General features: G+C 48.5%; 1 protein-coding gene across 2 annotated transcripts in view; it reads right to left on the bottom strand.

Moving 5' to 3' along the window:
* DROSHA (drosha ribonuclease III) overlaps positions 1-25,510 on the bottom strand; it is a 96,677-nt gene that overhangs the window by 21,082 nt on the left and 50,085 nt on the right. For both annotated transcript variants that reach the window (XM_081206163.1, XM_081206162.1), the window contains exons 23-27: positions 18,682-18,752; positions 16,312-16,356; positions 13,506-13,663; positions 11,636-11,741; positions 5,949-6,090 (exon numbers count right to left, since the gene is read on the bottom strand). In XM_081206163.1, the coding sequence (XP_081062289.1) occupies positions 5,949-6,090; positions 11,636-11,741; positions 13,506-13,663; positions 16,312-16,356; positions 18,682-18,752 (522 nt within the window). The remainder of the gene's footprint in view (positions 1-5,948; positions 6,091-11,635; positions 11,742-13,505; positions 13,664-16,311; positions 16,357-18,681; positions 18,753-25,510) is intronic.

A 25,510-nucleotide genomic window follows, 5' to 3' on the forward strand; every position in this document is an offset into this window, starting at 1 on the left:
GGAAGAGAGAGGAGGAGGCAGCTGCCGCCTGCAGGGATCTCCAGGTCAGGTTAGACGTGCTGACAAAGCAGACACCCCGGCAGGAGGGAATTGGGTTGGCGAGACGGACAGGCGGGCTGGTCTCTCACTTCGATGGGAACCTGCAACAGTATCCCAACTTTAGAGCCGACGTACTGTGCGCACTGCAACTGCTGCATAAAGACTTTAGAGATGAACAAGAGAGAGTGGGGTTCATCATGTCCCATCTGCATGGGGATGCGAAAGCATGGCTACATAATTTATGGAGAGATAAGGATCCGGCGCTCCAGAATGCGGATGCCTTTATGAAAGCGATGGATGGGTGCTTTTTATCAAGTATTGACGTGGATCTTGCACGGAAGGAGGTGCATGGGCTGAGACAAGGGGGGGCCAGCGTCAGGCAGTATCATGCCCGCTTTTTCGCCTTGGTCAGTGCCCTGGAATGGGACAGAGATTCGGCTCCTGTAAGAGACCTCTTTTGGGAGGGGCTGCACAACTCGATTAAAGATGAGATCGCGAGGGGGGAGAGACCCCGAACCACCCAAGAGGTCGTTCAGAGGGCACTGGCAGTGGGGGTGAGGCTGGAAGGACGTCCGTGGAGCAAGGACGAAGGGCGTGGAGGGCGCGAACCAGCCGGGGGCCCCTCCTTCCTTCCCAGAGAAGCAGCGCGGGCGCAATCCACGCCTCCGCCAGGAGGAGGAGCCGAACCTATGGAGGTTGGAGGTGCAAGGGCTCAGTCAGCAACCAGAGCCCTAGCACCGGCAGCAGTGAAAGCGAAGCCTCCTAGAGGGAACAGGAAGTGTTACGTCTGTGAGGAACCAGGGCATATGGCAAAAGAGTGTCCCCAGAGGCCCCACAAGCTCACTGCAGCCTCAGCAATGGTGACTGCAGCAACGCAGCAAGGAGGACCACAGCAGGGAAACGACGCAGTCTGGCTGGAGGAAGAGGCACTGGGGCCCAGCCAGACGTGTTAGTGACGCAGTCCCCAGAGATTTTACAGCCCGTGAACCCCCTCCCGCCCAAACCAGTAGTGAGGCTCACAGCATCTCTCCAGCTGCCCAATGGAATCACCATAGACGTGCCAATCACCATTGACTCAGGCAGCAATGCGGACTTTATAGGGCAGGACTTTGTCGACAGGCACGCGGTGCAGTTGCTGCCGGCCACACTGCCCCTGCAGGTTGTCACGGTGGATGGCAGGGAGCTGCTCGGGGGGCAAGTGGTGAAGCAGACGCCACCAATGGTGATGCGACTTGGGAATCACAGAGAAATCATCAGCTTCAACGTCACTCAACTATCTGACACGCCCGTTGTATTGGGCATGAGTTGGCTGGACAAGCACAGCCCAACGATGGCTTGGTACCAGAGGCAGCTGACCTTCGGCTCTTCCTTTTGTGCTGAACACTGCATCGTGCCCAGGCAGGAAGGAGAGGAAGAGGAGTCACAGCTGCTGCTAGGCACGCTGCAAGCGATTCCCCACAAGTACGCTGAATTTTTGGAAGTTTTCTGCGAGAAGGAGGCAGACAGGCTACCCCCTCACAGACCATATGACTGCAAAATTGACCTGCTGCCGGGGGCGGCGCTGCCTAAAGGGAGACTGTATTCCATGTCAGAGGACGAACTGCAAGAACTCAAGGAGTTCATTGATCATAATTTGCAGCGCGGCTTCATCCGGGAGTCCAAGGCAGTGGGGGGCAGTCCCGTATTCTTTGTTAAGAAGCGGGACACGCCCCAAAAGAGACTCGTAGTGGATTACAGGATTTTGAACAGTGTGACTAGGCCATCGGACTTCCCCATGCCCCGAATTGACGACCTCCTCGCAAAGGTACGGAAGGGCAGAGTGTTCACCAAGTTGGACCTGCGGGGGGCGTACAACCTCATTCGCATGCGGGAGGGTGATGAGTGGAAGACAGCCATGTTCACGCCACTGGGGACCTACGAATATAGAGTTATGCCTTTTGGATTGCAAAATGGCTCCCACGTTTTTCAAGCATTTATGCATCACGTGTTGGCGGAACTTCTCTACAAGACGTGCGTCTGTTTCTTAGATGACATCCTGATCTTTTCGGAGTCGCAGCAGGAGCATGACAAACACGTCAAGGAAGTGCTGAGCAGGCTAAAGCAACATAGGCTCTACGCCAAGCTGGAGAAGTGCCAATTCGACGTGACGGAGGTGGATTTTCTGGGCTACAAGCTGTCTGACAAGGGGCTCGCCATGGACAGCGCCAAGGTTCGAGCGGTGTTGGATTGGAAGAGCCCGCGCAACCGGAAGGAGGTCCAACGGTTTGTCGGCTTTGCGAACTTCTATCGCAAGTTTATCAAGGGCTTCGCGATGCAGACGGCGGCCATCACTGACACGCTTAGCTCCAAGAAAAAGAAGTTCATTTGGACAGAGCAGGCGGAGCAGTCCTTCCAGGCACTCAAGCGTCTCTTCGCGTCGGAAGAGCAGCTGCTTCATGTCAACCCCAGCAAGCCGATGAGGGTGGAGACAGACGCTTCGGACAGAGCCGTGGGGGCGGTCCTGCTGCAGAAAGACCCGCAGGGGGTGTGGCGACCGGGAGCGTTTTACTCCAGGAAGCTCAGCAAGTCCGAGCAGAACTACACCATATGGGACAGGGAGTTGCTGGCCATTCACGCAGCGTTCAAGGCGTGGAGGCACTTTCTGATCGGCGCCAAGCACACGGTGCAGGTTTGCACGGACCACAAGAATCTAGAGCACTGGCGCACGGCACAGTTCCTGAACCAGAGGCAGATACGTTGGGCTGAGTTCTTTGCGAACTTCGACTTCCGAATAGAGTATGTCCCGGGGGACACCAACATCATGGCAGACGCTCTCTCCCGTAAGCCACAGTATCTGGAGGACGCAACACCAGCGGCCGCCATGCACATCTTCGCACCGACAGTGTGGGCGTGCGCCGCGGCGACCGTGGACCTAGAGGCGGTGCGACGAGCGTTGCAGGGGGACTCCTTCGCACAAGCAAAGATGGCAGAGGTGCAAAGGGGCAAGGCAGCGGCCGACGGTTTCCACCTAAGAGATGGATTGCTCATCCGTAAAGGGGCCATCTACGTGCCGGGAGACGAACTTCGAGCCAAGGTGCTGCAGCAGCTGCACGACGCGCCCACGGCCGGACACTTTGGCAAGGAGAAGACGGTGGAATTAGTAGCCAGGGATTTCTGGTGGCCTGGAATGAGAGGGGAGGTCGCAGACTACGTGGCGAGGTGTGACACCTGCCAGAGGGCCAAGCCAGTGCACAAACCGCCGGCCGGACTGTTGGAACCGCTGCAAACTCCGGTCGAACCTTGGGAAAGGGTGGCCCTGGACTTTGTCACGGATCTGCCCAGCTCAAGGGGCAAGACGGCAGTGCTGGTGGTGGTGGACCTGTTTTCCAAGATGGCCCATTTCATTCCGTGTGCTAAGGTGGCCACGGCGGAGCAAACCGCCAAACTGTTCATAGACCACGTGTTCAAGGTTCACGGTCTGCCACGGTCTATTCTGTCCGACCGGGGGCGGCAGTTCATCTCGAATTTCTGGCAGAAGCTGATGGGCTTCCTGAACGTCAAGATCAACCTGGCGTCGGCGAGACACCCGCAGACCAACGGGCAAGCGGAGCGGGTCAATGCCATCATGCAGCAGTACCTGAGATGTTATGCAAATCAACAGCCTGCGACGTGGGTGGATTACCTGCCGCTTGCCGAGTTCGCCTACAACAACACGAAGCACGTGTCCACGGGGGTCACGCCGTTCTTCGCCAACAACGGGAGGCACCCCAGAACCTTCCCGGGACTGGAAAGAATGGGGGAGGGGGAGCCGCAGACAGCAGATGCATTCGCGTCGGAGCTGCAGGAAGTCCACGATCAGCTGAGGCGCCACCTGGAGCTGGCCAAGCACGCATACAAGGTACAAGCAGACAAGCACAGAAGGGTTGGAGAAGAGCTCCACGTGGGAGACTGGGTTTGGTTAGCAGCCCACGCAGTGCCGGCCAGGTCGTTGGCCAAGAAGAAACTAGGGCATAAGCAACTGGGGCCCTACCAAGTCGAAGAGCAGGTCAACCCGGTAGCTTTCAGACTGGCACTTCCGGAGGGTTCCAGAATGCATCCGGTATTCCACAGATCGGTGCTCACTCCCTACAAGGCACCGCACAGGTTCCAGGAACCCGGAACGGCGCCGAGTCCGGCCAGAGACAGAACAGGGCACGCGGGAGTGGCACAGAAGGAGCGCATCAACGAAGTCACGGAGATTTTGGACTCCAGATGGGGGGAAGAGGGGGTAGAATACTTTCTCGCCAAGGAGGGCACCCCGGCCAGTGCGAACAGCTGGGTGCCGGGCTACGCCTTAGACGAACCTCTGCTCAAAGACGAGTTTCATGCCCTCTTCCCACATAGACCTATGCCAGCAGACTTTTTCGACGACTGGCTTTTCACGCCCACGCTTTCGGCCAGCACGTTCCGGGGGTTCGACTCGGACGAAGAACCGACACGAGACGTCCGTTCCCCGGAGGGGTCACCCTCGGGATCCGCCTCAGAACCCTCGTATTGGTGGGACGATAGGCCAGAGGAGCAGTTCCGCAGAAAGTGGCTGGAATGCTCAGGACGAGCAACGCCGCCAGGAGGAAGTGAGGGAGAGACGGACATGGACATTTTCGGGGACGACCCTGGTTTCGAGCACGGCGGCACAGAGATGGAAGCGGAGGTGACTGTCGTCGACGAGAGCAGGGAGGAAGAACCGGAAGACTTCAGATGGAGGCCCGCCACGGGAAGCGACCGATATCCGACGTTCGTCCCTTTGCAACAGCAGCCCCCAGCTCCAGCACCGGAAGGAGGGGAGGGGGGAATGGGGGGCTTCGAGGGGGGGATGGATGTCAGGGGTTTAGGAGCAGAGGCACGGGCAAGGGAGGAAACAGAGAGCGAAGGGGAGGAGGCAGAAGAAAAGATGAGTGATGACGACGACCCGAGATCTCCTAGTCTTTCCAGTGAATCAGAGGATTCACAGAAAGGAGCACCAGTGGCCAGGGCAAGGGGGGAGTCAAGGGGGGCACCCCAGGAAGATAGAGCCAGAAGGGACTCAGGGGGGAGCAGCTGGAAATCGGGACCAGCGTCACCGCCAGGAAGCAGGGAAGAGGAAGGGAGCCAGGGGGGAAGCGCTGGCAGCTCGCCACAGGAGGGAGGGCATGAGTCAGGAGTGGCCACACCTCCATCGGGGAGCGAAGAAACGGTTAAGAGGAAGGTGGAAGGTTGGGCGCGCGCGCCAAGTTCAAATGCAGAGGAAGGCGGCACAGTAAGCAGCCCCGAAAGGGAACCAGGTCCTAAAGCCCGGCGCAAGGAGGCAGGAGGGTCCGGGTCAGCGTCAGAAGAATCCCGGAAGGAAGAAGCCCCGGGGGGTAGAGGGACCCAGAGGAGGACAGTCAGGCGGAAAAGGTGGAGCAAGGCTAGGATATTAAGTTGGTGCACAAGGGGCGGAGATTCAGACGGAGCTTCGCCGATCTAGCTACTAGACGTAGAGTTTGCGCGCAGCAGCGTGAGAATGGAAACTGTAATTCAATAAAGACTTTTACTTAATGATCGCTGGCTAGCGTGATCCTCTGTGAGCTAGGATCTTCAAGCAGCTCTGACACACGCCAATACCTCAATACACACACACAGCTCAATATACCTTTTGGGGAACGCAAAAGAAATGCAACAGAACCACAGTTTAAAGAAACAAAATCCCCCTCCAAGTTGCACCTTGAACTAACGCCATGTGCATTCTTGATGGATTCCAGAATCCACCAAACCCACTTGGTGTTTTTTGGGGTTTTTTTTTTTTAAAAAAACCCAGTATCTCTTATGGCACAGAACCTTGCCTAAGGACTTTCCCACTTCTGCTATCTGCTGTCCCCTTTAGCGTCACCCCTGATTTGCTTTGGGAGGAAACAGAAGATGGTGGTACTCACATTCCAAAAGATCCGCCAGCGTCTTCGTCCGTAAGGCCACGGGGCGCTTGGTTTTGTCGTTTGTAATGGCGAACTCCTGCATGCCCAGTTCTTCGGCGACTTTGGCCTGCGTTCTGTTGTTGACCAGGGAGCTCCGCAACAGCTACCGACACAACAGAGAGCGCTCAGGTAAGAACATCCCCAAAATTCTTGGGAGGAACTATTTCCCCAGCCGTTGCTTGGCAAAACAGAAGAAACCGAGTGACCTCTGCTAGATTTTGTTCCTACGCCAAGTTGCTGCTCATGCTAACCACTTAATACCAGGGACCGTCTTCTGATGCTGATCTGTATGACCCACATGGTCAACTGCTCAGTCCCTCAGCCCCAAAGTGACGCAGAAGAGTTTCTCCTTCTCTCCCCCTCCCGGCTGCGCCAAGTTCCTGCCGATCAATTGGCTGCTTTCAAATGGGAGCAAGGGGTCCATGTTGCTCTAATCTTTTTTGGTAATAATAATAATAAATTTTATTTATACCCCGCCCTCCCCAGCCAAGACCAGGCTCAGGGCGGCTAACAACCAATAATAAAAACAAGTTGATTGAAATATAACTTAAAAAACAAGATTAAAATATAACATTAAAACATTAAAATGCAGCCTCATCACAGGAGGAGAAAGGAAAAAAAGAAAGAAAGAGGAGAAGGGAGTCAAATTGATTCTAAGCCAAAGGCCAGGCAGAACAACTCTGTCTTACAGGCCCTGCGGAAAGAAATCAGATCCTGCAGGGCTCTGGTCTCATGAGGCAGAGCGTTCCACCAGGCTGGAGCCAGTGTTGAAAAGGCCCTGGCTCTGGTTGAGGCTAATCTAACTTCCTTAGGGCCCGGGACCCTAAGGAGTGTTGCTATTTATGGACCTTAAGGTCCTCCGTGGGGCATACCGGGAGAGGCAGTCCCGTAGGTACAAGGGTCCTGCTACAAGAATCTGGAGATCACTGGAGCACCGGGCAAGATTAGTAGGTAAGCATGACTTGCTGCAGCCCTGATTCAAGAAACCTGGGGTGGCTGAGTAGTCAGAGGAAGAGCTCAACAAAGGCATTTTCGGTGGGAATAGTAGATGGGTGTCAAAAGAGGTTTCTCACCTGGGCACTTAGGATGACACCATGTAAGGAAGACACCTGGTGAGGAACCTACTAGAACAGGACTAAGAACATGGGTGAGAGGGAACAGCCAATGTGGTCTGAGTGTTCAATTTATTGCATGGTATATATTGCATTATAGCCTACCTCACAGTACAGCCTACCTGGAGTACAGAGGAGGGACCACCATGTTGTTCTGAGCTTCTTAGAGGGAGGGCTGTATGGAAACCAGATTGATGTTCGGTGGGGTGGGGATCCAAAAGTGATCCACTACCGCCTCATTTTGGGGAAGAGGGGTTTAGGCACAGCTGCACACTTTGCATGCAGAAGGTTCCAGGTTCAGTCCCCATTAGGGCTGGGAAATCCCATGTCGGAAAACACAGACTGAAGCCGCCAATCAAAGTTGGCGATGCTGAGATGGATGGACCTGGCTTGACCTAACGCAGCTTCTCGTGACTCTACGGCTCCCCCTACAGAGCAGGAGCGACGGAAGGCATCTCAGAAAGATGTCTATGACAAAAGTGTCTCTCGCCAAATGCTAACGAACTGAGAAAATGACTATGAATTGAAAGTGGAGACAATAGATGTACCTTTCCCTTTTGATCTGTTTGCTTTATAACACGCACAAAAACTTTAATAAAAACTAATAAGAAAGAGGCATGCAAAACACACCAAAGTGGTTCAGATGTAACACCAAAACATGGGTTAGGGTTACATAAATGGTACCCAACGTGTTGTGTAAGATAAAAAGGCAAAGGACCTCTGGACTATGGGGTGCGGCACTCATTTCTGCTTTCAGGCCAAGGGAGCCAGCAGAAAGCTTTCCAGGTCATGTGGCCAGAATGACTAAACCGCTTCTGGCACAACGGTCCACCATTACGACTGCCAGAGCACACGGAAATGCCATTTACCTTCCTGCCGAAGTGGTACCTATTTATCTACTTGCACTGGTGTGCTTTCGAACTGCTGGGTTGGCAGGAGCTGGGACAGAGCAACGGGAGCTCACCCCGTCGTGTGGATTCGAATCGCCGACCTTCCGATCGGCAAGCCAAAGAGGTTCAGTGGTTTAGACCACAGCGCCACCCGCATCCCTGAAATGTTGGGTGCTCCTTCCTGACCACAGCTATCCTCTCCCTCCTTTCCTAGCTTGAGGCAATCTGTAGTTTATCATTTGGTCCAAACTGGCAAACCACAGTTTGTGCTTATCCTAAGATTATACTACAATTTGTCTTAGGTCAGAAGCACCCGACTCGTGTCCAGCTTCCTGTTGAAGCAAGCTAATGGGCAGAAAATATGCCAAGCTCAATTTCTCTTGCCGACAGAAGTGTGCTCTTGCTTCCACTGTGCATACAAAGCAGAGAGAGCTCCTGTGTAACTCGCTAATGATGGAGGTGCCTAAGGTGCTGCTTACATATAATCCTCTCCAATTGTCTAAAGGATGTTGCAAGAGCCCCGGTAACAGGCGGTCGATTTATCGCTCTCATCCTGGATCCGTGAATATTACTACGGCTTCAGCCAATTTAACATAAATAGACTTGGCAACATATAATCCTCTCACACCGGGCAAAGCGAGCTGGTCCCCAATGTGTCCGTCGCAGGAGGACTGCAGTGTTAATTGTCAAAAAATGCAGCCACCTGTGGCGACGAAGAATTAAGTACTATGAGAATCGAGAGCCGGTTGACAGGAAGAGAGGAGCCCAGCGCTTTAATTAACAGCAGCCACTTTCCAAAAGAACAAGCACGCAACTTATTGTTGGGGCAACGTCTGCAGCAAACCAGTGGCTCGGAAAGCAGAACCTAATGCAATTTGCATAGGATACGAAGGCTGGGTGAACAGCTGAGGTGAAATTTCTGTGAAAGATGGAACGATACGGGCGGGGGCTGGCAGAGCACGAGAGCGGCGCGAAACGAAACGTTAAGGCGCGCCCGAAACATAAAAGCAACTTTTGAAAGCTTATTTCAGTCTGATCAGATGAAAGGGAGCTCGGGAGAGGGGGCAGGCCCGCTGATAAGGAAATTTAACATGTCATATTTATTCATCAGAAGACAGAAGGGAGACAGGCTCAAATTATGCTTAAGAGAAGGTCTCGGGCAGAAGGCAGAGGAAGGGGACCGAGGGAGAAAGCGGTGTGGAGGGAAAACGTGCTCGCTGCTTAAAACGTAACTTTGGTTAAACATTAAAATGCCCTGCCACTTCAGCAGCAAGTTCAAAGAGCACTCGGGTCTTTGAAATCAAGGGTTAGCCTTCCTTGGAGCTACTGGCCGAGTGGAAATATCCAGAAGAGAGCAAAGGAGAGGGGGGATTGGAAGGGATGGACAGCATAAAGTCAAAACTGGATCTTCTTTGTGCTGCAGAACTCTTAAAAAAAAAGATTTGGTTGCATTCGGAAAGAAATTTATAGGAGAGGCTTCTCCTTCTGGCTAGCACAAAGGCGAATGATATAGGATCATTATATGTAAATAAAAGCGAGTTTCCTGGATTGTAGTCGCACTCCAGTTAGGGTATATCAAAATGGCGCCCTAACGATGCAGAAACTCAGATGTATAAGCTTGGCACCAAAGGATTCCTTAAACTGAGGTTACAGTTGCCCAAACAAAATGCCTGGTTGACATTTTGGGGCCAAGCAGCTCAAAAGTCGTGTTTTCCAAGACAACCTTTGGGTTCCTTAAATTCATCCTGATTGCGCAGATAACAAATAACCGATAGGATTCTACAGGGTGAGGTATCAGTGTGTGAAAAAAGTCGAGATCCAAGGGCATGCATCTCCAGATGATGGAGGCGACTGGTGCCCTCCTGGCCCCCGGGCATCTTCGCTTGGTCGCAAGTGGCCGATAGCCAGGTGAAAATGCGCCTGGCGAATTTTGAACGCTGCAACCACAGACAACCTTTTTCTTTCTGGCAATGCACAGGCACTGACGGGATGATATCATTTCTAGACTGAGCACTGAGATGTAGTTAGCTGTGTTTCGTCTTATCTCTTTGATTTGGCCTCGCTGAGCTGGATGAATCCCTAGCTGGAATTAAGATTGCCGGGAGAAATATCAACAACCTCAGATATGCAGATGACACAACCTTGATGGCAGAAAGTGAGGAGGAATTAAAGAACCTTTTAATGAGGGTGAAAGAGGAGAGCGCAAAATATGGTCTAAAGCTCAACATCAAAAAAATGAACATCATGGCCACTGGGCCCATCACCTCCAGGCAAATAGAAGGGGAAGAAATGGAGGCAGTGAAAGATTTTACTTTCTTGGGCTCCATGATCACTGCAGATGGTGACAGCAGCCACAAAATTAAAAGACGCCTGCTTCTTGGGAGAAAAGCAATGACAAACCTAGACAGCATCTTAAAAAGCAGAGACATCACCTTGCCAACAAAGGTCCAAATAGTTAAAGCTATGGTTTTCCCAGTAGTGATGTATGGAAGTGAGAGCTGGACCATAAAGAAGGCTGATTGCCAAAGAATTGATGCTTTTGAATTATGGTGCTGGAGGAGACTCTTGAGAGTCCCATGGACTGCAAGAAGATCAAACCTCTCCATTCTTATGGAAATCAGCCCTGAGTGCTCACTGGAAGGACAGATCGTGAAGCTGAGGCTCCAATACTCTGGCCAGCTCATGAGAAGAGAAGACTCCCTGGAAAAGACCCTGATGCTGGGAAAGATTGAAGGCACAAGGAGAAGAGGACGACAGAGGACGAGATGGTTGGACAGTGTTCTCAAAGCTACCAGCATGAGTTTGACCAAACTGCGGGAGGCAGTGGAAGACAGGAGTGCCTGGCGTGCTCTGGTCCACGAGGTCACGAAGAGTCGGACACAACTAAGCGACTAAACAACAACAAATAACAATGGTACTTATTCAAAGATTGGTTTGACGTGGTTTTAAGCGGCTTATCGTGCCGTGCCCTGGGACCACGTGTGACAGGGGGGGGGCAGAAGCATGAGTAGGAAAGCCTTTCTATGGTGGGAGGTATTTGGCTAGGGTAGAAGTATTGATTCTAAAGGGCTCCTGTTCAGTTCTATGGGGCAAGGTAAGCAAGTTGCAATAAATGTCTAGTTTATTGCACATCTGAACAGTCGAGAGACCACCCAACACTTGCGTGTTACTGAAACGAAGCAGCTATTCTTAAAAAGAAAGGCAAACTTGATTTGTTTGTTGCTATGAGATACCTATTAGCCCTGAAACTGCTCCCCCAAAAGCATTCCTACAGACCCCATGTTCATAGCATCTGTCTACCCCAAGTGCTTGCTAATGAAACAAGCGCTACTTGTAGTTTTAAGGTGGAACAAGTTAATCACGGCGGTTATTAAAGCTATTGACCTGCTTTAAAGGAGAGAAGATATCATGCCTGGGTGGCAAGAATCAAAACTTCGTTGATCGCAGCTGGATTCACATCTTCAAATTAACAGAACCTTATTAAGAGCAGGCTGCGGGCTGAGGTTGTGGATCTTCATTAAGCCCAGAATAATTCACTCGCTGCTTCTGCAATTCCTTCTCTCTTTCCCCCTGCCCTCTGTCTCTCCTGTCCCCTCTGACTTGTCAAGTTCTGCTCCCGGAGAAGAGTGACAGGTGGCAATCTCACCGTTAGGTGGCCTTCATGATGATCGGGGAAATGTATGAATAAATATTCCGTGGCCACCAGCTGCATTATGGAATCTCCCAAGAATTCCATCCTCTGATTGTGGCCCCTGAAACAGAAAGAGGTAGAAATCAATAAAGTTGAAAAGATAGAAAAACAAGCCTTTCCTCGCTATAGAACTACATGTGTGTTGGGCTCACTTTGGCGGCACATAAGCTAAAATTGGAACAATTTAGCATGGCTCCTGCGCAAGGCATTTAAAGAGGAGTGGGAATTTTTTGTCGAGCATATGGGAAACAATTGTGTACAGTTGAAAACACTGGCAGTGTTAAAGTAAAATTGACAGTATAATAAGTATTGAAGATAGGAGAACAGAACTAGATGGATATATCAAAATATGCAGGAATGGTGGGAAAGTGAAATGAATGTTGGAAGGGGAGGGAAGTCAATATATATGTATGGTAAATATACCATATATATGTATGGTAAAATAAAAAATGTTTCATTTGTGATATAAAATTTGAAAATGCAAAAAAAATATATTTATAATGTACAATATATAAAAGTATACATAATTATTATAATTATATTACATTTAATAATATCATAATAATAATATTAGAATAATATCACAGTCGTACCTTTGAATTCGAATGGAATCCCTTCCAGAAGTCTGTTTGACTTCCAAAACGATCGGAAACTAGGGCGCAACTTCCGATTGGCTGCAGGAAGCACCTGCAGCCAATCGGAAGCCACAGAAGCCACATCAGATGTTCGGGTTCCGAAGAACGTTCACAACCGGAACACTCACTTCTGGGTTTGTGGCGTTAGGGAGCCAAAACGTTCAACTCGCAAGGCGTTCGGGATCCAAGGTACGACTGTATAATTATATTATAATATATATACATTACCTATAAAAAGAACCGCATGTGTCCCCTTACTGTATTTCTACAATATTTTTGTCCTCGTAGATCACCATTCCTATCGCCCAACATTACTTGTGAGGGTCTCATAGTGGTTTCCCTCGCATTTTATTAGATCTCTGACCTTCCCCTCTCCACAAAAACTGGAGTCTCCCCACTTCAGGAAGCCACCCCCCAACTCATAGAGGGTGACAAGGATGAAGACTTGAGGGAAGAGAGAGAACTGGTCCTTTTGTTGGCACAGCTCCTTCCTCGGCAGTTTGACCGCCTTGTTCTGCACCGGCTGGCGCTTCTGGGCAGCGTGTTACAGCTATCCAGTCACAGAACGTGTCACAGTGATCCAGTCACGATGTTGGTCTACCGTGGTCTGGCGATCCCTATCCAGGAGCATCCATAGCTGGCAAACCGGATAAAGCTGCCTGTTCGGAAGAGAATGCCTGGGATCCATTTTAAAACTTTACAATGCATTTTCCAGGCAGTGGCGTAGCGTGGGTTGTCAGCACCCGGGGCAAGGCAAGTAATTTGCACCCCCTAACCCGTGGATTTGCGCCCCCTAACCCTAACCCCCAGATGTTGCGCCCGGTGCAGCCGGCCCCCCCTGCACCCCCCACACTACGCCACTGTCTCCAGGCCTATTTTACAGTTTAGTTTTCCGTATTTTAATTTTTGCCGGTTGCTGTAACTGTTCTCTCTGTTTCATACACCGTATTTATTCGGGTGCAATGCGCACCTTTGGGGGGGGGGCAAATTACGCCGCAGAAATTAGAGCGCGCATGAGATTTGATGGCGCCAGTCAATACTTTTCTGGGGTTTCAAGGTTTTGAAAATTGAGGTTGCCCTTAAGATTTGATGGCGCATTAGATTCATGTAAATACGGTACATTCTAAAATGAAATAATCATAAACTTTACTGGGGGGGGGGGGAGAGAAAGAAACGCCCAACAAACTCACAGGGTCAGGTGGTTAAATCCGACAGTTCTCAAAGTGAAAGCCCGGGCCAGAAGCCGAACGTGAGTGAAAATTACTCCGATGGCTTCCTCGAACTCGGTCAATTTCTGGAGCACAGGAGATGTCTCAATCAGCTGTCGGTCAGTATTGGACTCTTGCAGCTGTAAAGAAATATGAACGCAGAGAACAGCGTGAACTTAGTAGGAAGATTTAAGGCCCAATTTAGGAAGCTGGAGCTAACAAAATAATGAACACTGTGATTTTTACTTTGCATATGACCGAGAAGAAATGGGGCCGAAACACAACAAAGCAGATTTTCAGTGGCTACTGAACATTACCTTAATAAAGCCTGGACCACAATTTTATTTTTTAACAGGTTGAAAGGCAGCAGATAACTCTGAAGCAAAAAGATCAACGTCACTGGGGCCTTTGAGCTCTCTGGCCTTTCCTGCATACATTCAACAATGCTATTTTTTATTAGCTTTTCTCAGTGGATTGACTACACCTTTTGCTATTTTAATGATTTTTTTATTTTAAAAAACTGGCCCTATTCATATTTTCTGTTGTCCCACTGTCCTGACAGCAATTGTATGCTGAGGATTAGAAGGATATAAACATAAATAATAATTTTTTAAAGAAAAAGTCTTGATTCAAATGTTTCTTTTATATACAGTCATACCTTGGATCTCAAATGCCTTGGCTCCCGAACAAATCGGCTCCCGAATGACCGAAACCCGGAAGTGAGTGTTCCGGTTTTCAAACAATTTTCAGAAGCCCAACGTCCGAGCTTCCTGCAGCCAATCAGAAGCCGCCCTTTGGTTTCCGAACGTTTAGGAAGTCGAATGGACTTCCGCAACGGATTCCGTTCGACTTCCAAGGTACGCCTGTGTGTGTGTGCATAGCAAGTAACTTCAGTATTTCACTATCAACTCCTCCCCCTTCTTTCTCTAATTTAGTATTTTCAAATTAAATTATTTCAGCGAGAAGCTAGCAGGAACGCTTGCTAAATGATAATACAATGCTCATACTTTGGGGTTTTGCAGGAGCATAATTAACATTTTTCAAAAGGGTTTTGTCCCCGTTTGCTGAGAAGTAGCTTTTCTATGGGCAGATCCCGAGTACAGAGAATTCTTTCAGCCATCATTTAGATTGAGTTTTCGCAACGGGAAAAGGTAGAGGATTTCAACTTCTTTGTGGCCCTTTCACAACACTGATAAAGTCATATGTGGACCACCTACACAAGTAGTTTTGAACGGTGGGATTTCAGCATGAATCACTTACGGTGCATTTTCATGCCACTCATTCTCACAAAAATACTGAAAGTACTATTCGTTTCTAATACTATTTGGAGTTGGAGGAAGAGAGGCCACTGCCAGTGCTTACAGATTTCCTGGCGACCTCCATAATGTACCATATTTTTTGCTCTATAAGACGCACCAGACCACAAGACGCACCTAGTTTTTGGAGGAGGAAAACAAGAAAAAAATATATTCTGAATCTCAGAAGCCAGAACAGCAAGAGGGATCGCTGCGCAGTGAAAGCAGCAATCCCTCTTGCTGTTCTGGTTTCTGTGATAGCTGTGCAGCCTGCATTCACTCCTTAAGACTCACACGCATTTCCCCTTACTTTTTAGGAGGGAAAAAGTGAGTCTTATAGAGCAAAAAATACAGTATGTGAAGGGGTTTGAGGCGTTCAAAAAATATAAAAAATATAAACATCAGATGCATTAGTTAACGGTGTTGTTAAATTTGAGATGATGTCACCCTTGCCATTATGCTCAATGAATAGGCATTCTTCCCCCCCCCCCCTTTTTAAAAAATTTCACAACTTTAATTTCAACACTTGTACAAAAAAGCCACAAAGCCTTGTTTGCAAACACAGGGTTTTTTTTTTTTTTTGAGGGGTGTGTGTGTGTGTTTCTGAAAAGGCCGCAAGTATTCTATTAAAATATGAACTGGGAAACCGGTTCTTTTGTGTAAGTTCTGAATCAAGCCACAGCATATCAGGAAAATCATATTTACACATATTTACAACGTAAGGCCACTGTCCCAACGTTGGGGGGGGGGGGAATCAAAATACGTCCCTCCCCTGGAGACCAGCTAGCTTTGGAAAGTGGAATGCAATTTCAGAGAGAAGAAGAAAACTATTTTCCTCCATTCCCCCCACAACTTCTTCGAAATGACCAGAATTTGGGGTCTGATCGGCACCCCGAGTATAGTCATTCTTCCCAGGAAGCTTACTGTCCAAAGCAAGGATGACTTCAAACTAGGAATCCCTGCGGATCATTCACTACTAGGGCTGCTGTCCAGGGAGAGTACTGGATCCCAGGTTCACCTGGGTGAGTCACTCCACAGCCCAGAACGGTCCTGATGCTGAGATGAATCAGGAAGTAAGAGGCTGACCGCGTGATGCTGTATGCTACAAAGCTCCCATTTTTGTTGTACTTTTCCACTTGGGGAGATTTTCTAGCAAGGAAGACGGTCTGGTTATTTCCCCCCCTTTTGCCACTAGACTATAAATCTGCCGCTCACCTGTCCTGTGTCTGCCACCCACCTGCCAAATTACTGCCTGCCTGTTGCCTGAGGCACTCTGAAGTCCCTGCCCCCCCCCTTGAGCCCGAGCTCTCGACAGTTATTAGCCACAAAAGAAATTCACAAAGGCCATGTGCCTGCTAGCCGTTCAGAGATGTCAGCGCAGCTGAATACAGCTAAAAAGGCATCCTTGGGAACGGGGGGGGGGGGGGCGGGGAGAGAGAAAGATGAAGAAGAAAAGCACTCTGAAATTCCTTACGGAAAAGGGAGACACTTACTTGCAGAGGGTGCAGCGGATAATTAAGCCATACTTCCCGCAGGTCCTGCAAACATCGAGAGACGCTTTTAAAGCTCACGGGAGCCGTTTAACAAATTCCACATTGCTAAATAAAATGTCATTCTGCGAAGTACTGAAATGGGTTCAGATGCTGACTCTGCTTTTTTCCCCCGATTTCAATAGTGCCGGCAAGCTAATTTTTTTGAAAGCGGGCACTCTCTGCTTAAACTGCCTGTAGCGCATCCATTTAGTGCATATCCATTAGGTGGAAGGAGAAAACGAACGCACACACAATTCTTGAACTATGTAACAGGTTACCTTCTCTCCCCCCCCCCTTTTTTTTTTGCTTAAAAGTTTAGTAAAAAGGATAAGAGGATAAGAACCCCAGCCTGAAAGGGACATCTTACATCTGAAAGGGAGGGGAAACCTCAACACAAACCCAAAGAATATGACCACATAATACAGTAGGATTCTATTATACTCGAAGGCAGATGCATGCACAAAACCAATTACATCTTAACACTTATGTTTCAGGGCTGGGATGCAGGCAGCTGAGTCAGTGAACAGCAGAAGCTGTGAGCCCTGGCAGGATCAGAGCCAGGGTAGAGCAGTGGTGAATTTTTTTTAGTTGTTTAGTCGTGTCCGACTCTTCATGACCCCATGGACCAGAGCACTCCAGGCACTCCTGACTTCCACTGCCTCCCGCAGTTTGGTCAAACTCATGTTAGTAGCTTCGAGAACACAAATTTTGAGAACAAAATTGTTAGGGGGCACCAAATTTCAACACCCGGTGCTGCCTCAATACAGCTGTGTGCTTCCAACACTGGGATCTGCTGGAAACATCTTCTGCATGTGAACCAGGAAGTGTCCTCTCCAGGCAACTGAACAATTCTTCTTTTCTTATATTCGTGCCTGCAATCTCTTGGGTGGCGCATGCGTGCTCTGTCGATTTACCTCCCCCCGATCCCCTGGGCTCTGGCAACCCATGCTACACCACTGGGGTAAAGGAGAAGAACCGTATGCATGTGTTGAGGAAGCTCAGGAAGGTGGTTACCTGAAGAGTCTTGCCTCAGCTGATCCATCTCCTTCTCCATGCCTTTTGCTTTTCACTTACAATCACTGTCACCTCCTCGACTTCCCCCAATCCTAGACACTTTCTACTCCAAATGACCTTTAAGGTCCTTCACATTTTGGGACCAGAATAGATCTGTTTGGAATTTTAGATCTTCTCTGGAACCCTTTCTCTGAGCATTCCCACTGAGTTAGTGGAGGGCAGGGCCTTTTTCAGTGTTGGCTCCCCAGCTGTGGAATGTCTTCCCCAGAGACGCTCACCTTGTGCCTGCCTTGGTGTCATCGGGTGCCACACAAAGGCCTTTTTATTCTCCCAAGCCCTTTAGCTTGTTTTTAGCCTCTGCAACACGGGTTCCTATGCTGTATTTATGTTGCTTTTTATTGTCGCTGAATATTAAATAGCTTTATTTCTGGTTCTGATCCCCCCCCCCCGGGTGATAACTCCATTATAAGTAAAGGTAAAGGGACCCCTGACCATTAGGGTCCAGTCGTGGCCAACTCTGGGGTTGCGGCGCTCATCTTGCTTTATTGGCCAAGGGAGTCGGCGTACAGCTTCCAGGTCATGTGGCCAGCATGACTAAGCCACTTCTGGCGAACCAGAGCAGTGACGCCGTTTACCTTCCTGCTGGAGCGGTACCTATTTATCTACTTGCACTTTGACATGCTTTCAAACTGCTAGGTTGGCAGGAGCAGGGACTGAACAACAGGAGCTCACCCGTTACAGGGATTCGAACCGCCGACCTTCTGATCGGCAAGTCTTAGGCTCTGTGGTTTAACCCACAGCGCCACCTGCGTCCCAACTCCATTATAGGGTGGCATTTAAATACTCTTCAGGGTTTTCCAAACTTGGCTTCCCAGTTGTTTTGGGACTACAACTCCCACCATCCCTGGGAGCTAAGGATAATGGGAATTGTAGTCCAACAGCAGCTGGAGACCCGAGTTCAGGAAACCCTGCTCTAACCAATTGAACAAATGACTGAATGGGTGTTTGCTGCGTCAAGCGGGGGAAAGAGGGATTATAAAATAAAAGCAGTGCATTGGGGGGGGGGGAGAAGGGACAAACACTCCCTGCGCTGCTTCTGAAAACCACCCTGCGCATCCCTGTTTTGCAGCAGAGCACACTTAAGGACAATAAAAAAAAAATGCTGCTGCTATATAAAGGCAGAACGTTCTGAAAAGCAGGAAGCCTTTCCGTTTTCCTTTGAAACACTCCCTTTAATGAACCACAGCATAACTCAAATTGATTCTGTAAGCAAGAGACGTGTCGGAAGGCGCAACGAGGCTATGGATAAAGTCATACCTTGCCGTTGAAAAGCAAGCGTCCAAAGAGCTGTTTGGCTTCCTCTAGACTGCCCTCCAAGTAAACCGCCCCTGCGTGACAAAATTTGCCGTAAGATGCGCATTAACATTCAAGAGACTGCCGGTAACGCAAGCTGTGAGCCTGAGCCAGGATGAAAGAAAATGCCTAGATGTTCTGGTGAGAGCAGGAGGACAGAATGAGATTATAATTATTGTTTCTTGAATTTATATACCGCCCTATACCCAGAGGTATAGAGAGAGGATCTTTTTTTTCTTTCTCTCTGGCAGGATCCACTGCTGGCTTGAGCCTTGTCTACAGTCATCAGACAAACCCTGACAGAATTACCCCCAATGGATTACCCCTCAAAAGAAAAAGAAAAAAAGGTTCTTCATACCTGCTGCAAAGGGAATATTTAAACAGCTCAAAAAATAACCAAAGACTAACCATTTTTAGCCGATCCTCTCTATCTCATCCCTATCCGCTGTTCCCTCTATCTCACCTCCCTGCTAACGAACCGTCCCCCTTAAGAAACAAAGGGATTTAGACCCAGACACACACATAAGAACGTACAGTGGTACCTCGGGTTAAGTACTTAATTCGTTCCAGAGGTCCATTCTTAACCTGAAACTGTTCTTAACCTGAAACACCACTTTAGCTAATGGGGCCTCTCGCTGCCGCCACGCGATTTCTTTTCTCATCCTGAAGCAAAGTTGTTAACCTGAGGTACTATTTCTGGGTTAGTGGAGTCTGTAACCTGAAGCGTATGTAACCTGAGGTACCACTGTACTTGAGTGGCACTTCCTTATTATTCAGTCCTGGTTTGTGAAAGTCTGCTGCTTTGCGACGACCCCTACAAATGCCAAACGAAATGCAAGCTTCCCTTTGCTTGGGGCCGACGCTCCACCACAGCCCCACGTAGCATGATGCATAGGTAAAGGTAAAGGGACCCCTGACCATTAGGTCCAGTCGTGACCGACTCTGGGGTTGCGGCGCTTATCTCGCTTTATTGGCCGAGGGAGCCAATAGGGGGTCATGTGGCCAGCATGACTAAGCCACTTCTGGCGAACCAGAGCAGCACACGGAAACGCCGTTTACCTTCCCGCCGGAGCGGTACCTATTTATCTACTTGCACTTTGATGTGCTTTCGAACTGCTGGTTGGCAGGAGCAGGGACCGAGCAACGGCAGCTCACCCCATCATGGGGATTCAAACCGCCGACCTTCTGATCGGCAAGTCCTAGGCTCATGATGCATACAGACGGCCAAAATTAAAATTAAAAAACCACACACACAAACACACACACGATGCCCTGGCTTCCCTTTGCCAAATAAATGGCAGCTAGCTCCTAGAAGACGGCCCTACCCTTCCTTGTCCCAAAAGCGCTGGAACTGTACCGCTCCCCCCACCCCCTTTATTTTTTTAAACGCTGAACATCAAAGTGTGTGTGAGAAGCGAAGCAGAGTTGGAAAGCACAGCTTCCCCCACCCACAACCCCCTTATCTTGATCTGACGAAACGAAATACAGCCCAAGGCAGAACCCAAAGAGCTGGAATCTATTTTCCAAGGCAAGGCAAAATGCATAAGGATGAGATTCAGGCGGTTCTGTTCTGCGTCATCCCATCGCTTGCGAGTTTTCTTTTCTTTTCCACCCCTCTTTCTCCTCGCCTCCCTTTTCCGCCAATTCCCTCTATCTCGTCTCCCTGCTGACTACCCGTCCCCTTGAGGAACAAAGGGATTTAGACTGATATTACCCTTGCTGGTACCTTTCCCGGGAAAATCAGAGACTCACTTTGTCAGGTTCTTATTGGAAGACCGGACAAACACTAGAACATTAGTAGCGGCAAAGTTTTTATTGGTGGTTGCAAGAACCAATGATCCCTATCTTTAAGTCTGAACAAAATGCTTGTTTAACCTGGAAGTAGGCTGTCTGAATTGTGCATTGCTTTGTAACAATTTGTTGGGTCTCTGGACCGTAATAAAGATTGAATGATTGATTTAGACTAACAAGAGGTCCATAGAGCATCAAACTAGGAGGCCAAGACCAGAAGACCAGGACAGAGTGGATCCAGCTGCCGCTGCCATTATTACTTGCAAGGGCAAGGTGTGATGGGGACAGCCTCTTCCAAGACAGAGTGGGGGTACAGCAGCAGGCGCGGGGGTAGCTGATTGGGTGCCCTCTGGACGTCATTGGGCTACAACTCACATCATACCTGACCATTGGGCTACCTTGGTTGGGGCTGATGGGAACCTACCCAGACCCTGAGGTCATCTTCTGAGGCCCTTCTTCATGTGCCTCCTCCTTGAGAGGTCCAGAAGAGGGTGGCAACATGAGACAGGGCCTTCTCTGCAGTGGCTCCCTGCCTGTGGAATACTCTCCCCAGGGAAGTTTGCCTGGCGCCTTCATTATATACCTTTAGGTGCCAGGCCTTTGGTTGACATCCTATGTGGCTTTTTTGAGGGGGAGGGCTATCGGGTTGTTGTTTTTATTGTGATTACAGTGATACCTCAGATTACATACGCTTCAGGTTACATACACTTCAGGTTACAGACTCCGCTAACCCAGAAATAGCGCTTCAGGTTAAGAACTTTTCTTCAGGATGAGAAAAGAAATCGTGCTCTGGCGGCGCAGCAGCAGCAGGAGGCCCCATTAGCTAAAGTGGTGCTTCAGGTTAAGAACTGTTTCAGGTTAAGTACGGACCTCTGGGACGAATTAAGTACTTAACCCGAGGTACCACTGTACGCATTTTGCAGTTTTACATCTTGATTTTATTCTGTGACCTCTGGGTATAGGGCGGTATATATATTCAATGAATAAATATAACATGAAATTTAAAAATTGGACACCTCCTTGGAGAACACCATCATAGATGTCATCATCAGACACAACGAGCCCCTTTAGGAAGGCAGCAAGGCAGCAAGGCAAAGTATCATTTATCAATTGGCATTCGAAATATACAATAATAAGAGTACATTCATTTGTAAAAAAGGAATATACAGCGGGATAGACAGGAAGTCCAAAGTGTTGGTACGTATATGATTTTGGAATAGTTCTTTGTCCTTGTTTCTTTTCTTTAGCTTTGTATACATGCTGAAAATTATATTATAATAAGCCTTGTGATGTAATATGATAATGCTTACCGATGTAACATAAGAATGTTAATAAATAAATAAAACAGATATATAATAAATATAAATTAGCATTCGCCATTTATCAATTAGCATTTCTCCACCCCCACCCCACTCCCTTCATTATTCTGACTGCTTTCGAATCCCGGCGTGTTCGCCCCCCCTTTCCACTATTTTAGGAGTAATTCATCCATTCTGTTTCTCCTTTCCTTTGTCGGTGACCAGGGTCCTCCCATTTCTCGACAACGCTGCAATGCTAATCTCCCTCCCCCTCCTTGTGTGGCAGTCTTTCCTTCCTTGCACTTTATTAAACCGTCGCCCCGCAGTTAATAAAGCTGTCGTACTTAATGATTTTGCTATCTCTGATCGTTTTTCTTGTTTTGCTCTTATTGAAACATGGATTTCCCCATTAGATGATGCTACTCCTGTGGTTCCTTCATCCAATTCCTTCTTCATTTCCCCACTCGGCTTAACCAATTGGTTTTCAGCAGCGGATATGATAGGGTTTTTATTTCTCCCCCCCCATTTGTCTGTTTCTTCTATACTTGTACTTTTGTTGGTTTTTTTTTAAAAAAGGCACAATTCGGCTTTCTCCCTTTCAATCTCCACTTAGATGCCCTGCTTCTTTTTCCTCGTCTGCTGCCGACTCTCTTTCTCTAATCTTCAATACCTTTGATTCTCACTGAATTACAGAATTGTGGAATTGGAAGGGGCCCCGTAGGTCATCTAGACCAACCCGCTGCAGTGGAGGAATCTCAACTAGATCATACATGACAGACACTACCCCACCCCTACTTTAAAAACTGCAAGGAAGGGAAGTCCACCATCTCTCTCTCTCTCTCTCTCTCTCTCTCTCTCTCTCTCTCTCTCTCTCTCTCTTTCGCAGGAGTCTGTTCCACTGTTGAACACTTGCCATCAGAAAGTTCTTCCTGATGTTTAGTCCGAATCTCCCTTCTTGCAACTTGAAGCCACTGGTTCGAGTCCTACCCTCCGGAGAAGGCTAAAACAACCTTGCTCCATCCTCCACGTGACAGCCCTTTAGATACAGTGGTACCTCGGGTTAAGTACTTAATTCGTTTCGGAGGTCCGTTCTTCACCTGAAGCACCACTTTAGCCAATGGGGCCTCCCGCTGCCGCCGTGCCGCCGGAGCACGATTTCTGTTCTCATCCTGAAGCAAAGTTCTTAACCTGAAGCACTATTTCTGGGTTAGCGGAGTCTGTAACCTGAAGCGCATGTAACCTGAAGCATATGTAACCCGAGGTGCCACTGTATTTGAAGATTGGCTACCACTCCCCGCTGAAAGTTTTATTTCCTTCTTTCTTTCTTTCTGCTGCCGTTGCAGAAGATTTTGTCCTTAACTCCCAGCTATGTATTTACTTCTGTCAGACTCCCTTACTCGTTCCTTTAGTGCTCCTTTTTCAAGCCGGTAGCCCACAACTCTGTTTTCCCACTCCCAGCTTTTCTTTCCCAGTTTAAGATCTCTGCCTGCCTTTCAGCTGTTTCTTAATGAACGATGCCTGCTCCTTTTCTGAAACTGAATTCATTTAAAACTGAATTTTTGATTTATCCTTTGAGTTCTGGCTCTCATCTTTCCTCGTTATTGGTTCTGTCTCTATTTCTCCCGAAGAAGTATGCACGGGAGGCTTCTTTTCGACTGATCTTCCTTGTCTTTCTGCTAGAGCTAATTCTCACCGGTCCCAACATTTAAGCATCTCCCAGCATTCCTTTATTTCCATTGCTACTACAAATACCTTGCTTACTTCTCTTACCGGAAAACACTTGGTCATCCTTTCTCATAACTTTGGCCACTCTCATTTATTTTAAATCCTGCCGCTCCTTTGCTTTTTACCAAGGGTTTTCATCACCTTCCTGGTCTAGCCTAAGGCCTACAGGGAAATGGAAGCCAATTTAAACTTCTTTTCGTGGATGTTTCCATGCTACGGCTCCGTCTCATCTTCCTGCTTCTCGTTCCTCTATACTCTTCCTTGTTCTTTATCTTCTAAAGGCACTTTACTCCTCATCAAACCCAAAATCTCAGCAGTTTCTCCTCACCTACGCTGTTTTTCTCGTTATTCCAGATCGTTGCAACGCCATCCCTCTTGTTGCTAGAACATCTCCATCAGATGTCATTTTTTAAATAGCTTTTTGAGTCAGGCGTGCTAACCTCTGGTCTTTATCCATTAGTTAATCCCCTCCCCTGTCACAGTTTCCCTTCCTATTATGTTCCTCCTTCTATAATGTCCAAGAGACTGCAAGCCGGCAGACAGGGTCTACTTAATTCCTTATACCGAACAGCACTTAGCTTTAAAACCAGTTTGGAAACCATTCCATTACTGCTACTCAGAATAACAAGAGCTTAAACAGAGGTCAGCAGAGCCCAAATCCAAATAAACATGCATTGGGCTTGTAACCTTAAATCCCACCAGCATAATTTAGTTTAATTTTGTTCAGTTAAGCTCATAAATGTTTTGATGACCTGGTATTTGTACTATGCCAGAAGTCAGATGCAATTCCTCACAGTAGGGACCGGAGAACTGACTTGATGGATCACACCACAGTCATACTGGCCCATATTCTGTCTCAGGTTGTACTTTCTTTCCTGGCTTCATAAACCACGATTTATGTAGCTGGGAATGAGCACCACGGCTGATTGCTCCTCCTTCATCTCCACCCTTCTCTTTTCCAAGACGGGCACTGACTTCAACGTTTCCAAGACCATATAACACCAGTCCTGAAAGACCTACATTTGCTCCCAGTTCATTTCTGAGCACAATTCAAAGTGTTGGTGCTGACCTTTAAAGCCCTAAACCATGGGTAGGCAAACAAAGGCCTGGGGGCCGGATCTGGCCCTATCGCCTTCTACATCTGGTCCATGGATGGTCTGGAAATCAGAGTGTTTTTACATGAGTAGAATGTGCCCTTTTATTTAAAATGCATCTCTGGGTTATTTGTGGGGCATTTTTTTTCTCTCCAAAATATAGCCCAGCCCCCCACAAGGTCTGAGGGACAGTGGATCGGCCACCGAAAAAGTGTGCTGACCCCTGCCCTAAATGGCCTCAAAGGCCCAGTATACCTGAAGGAGCATCTCCACCCCCATCGTTCAGCCCGGACACCGAGGTCCAGCTCCGAGGGCCTTCTGGCGGTTCCCTCACTGCTAGAAGTGAGGTTACAGGGAACCAGGCAGAGGGCCTTCTTGATAGTGGCACCCGCCCTGTGAAATGCCCTCTCATCAGATGTCAAGGAAATAAACAACTACCTGACTTTTAGAAGACATCTGAAGGAAGCCCTGTTAGGGAAGTTTTTAATGTTTGATGTTTTATTGTGCTTTCAATATTCTGTTGAGAGCCATCCACAGCAGCTGGGGAAACCCAGCCAGGGTATAAATAATAAATTATTATTATTATTATTATTATTATTATTATTATTATTATTATTATTATTATTCATTCCTGGGATGTATTAAGGCCCTGTTACGTCCAAACTGGGAAACTGGCTTAATGTCAGTCAATAAACTAGGCGTGATCTGATTCTGTGGCACGAAGTGAGAAGTGCTTCGCCTCAATGCTCATTCCTGGCTTCATAAACTGTGGCTTGTTTGAACCGGACTTCAGAGTCCAAGAGAAGCAAGTCGCAGGTCCTGGTAACCACACAAACAGAGCACGAAGATGACATCCTGTCTGTTAAGTTTGTCCCGAGAATCTGA

Source organism: Podarcis bocagei, assembly GCF_964188305.1.
Source record: "Podarcis bocagei genome assembly, chromosome: 8".
In the NCBI taxonomy this organism is placed as follows: domain Eukaryota; kingdom Metazoa; phylum Chordata; class Lepidosauria; order Squamata; family Lacertidae; genus Podarcis; species Podarcis bocagei.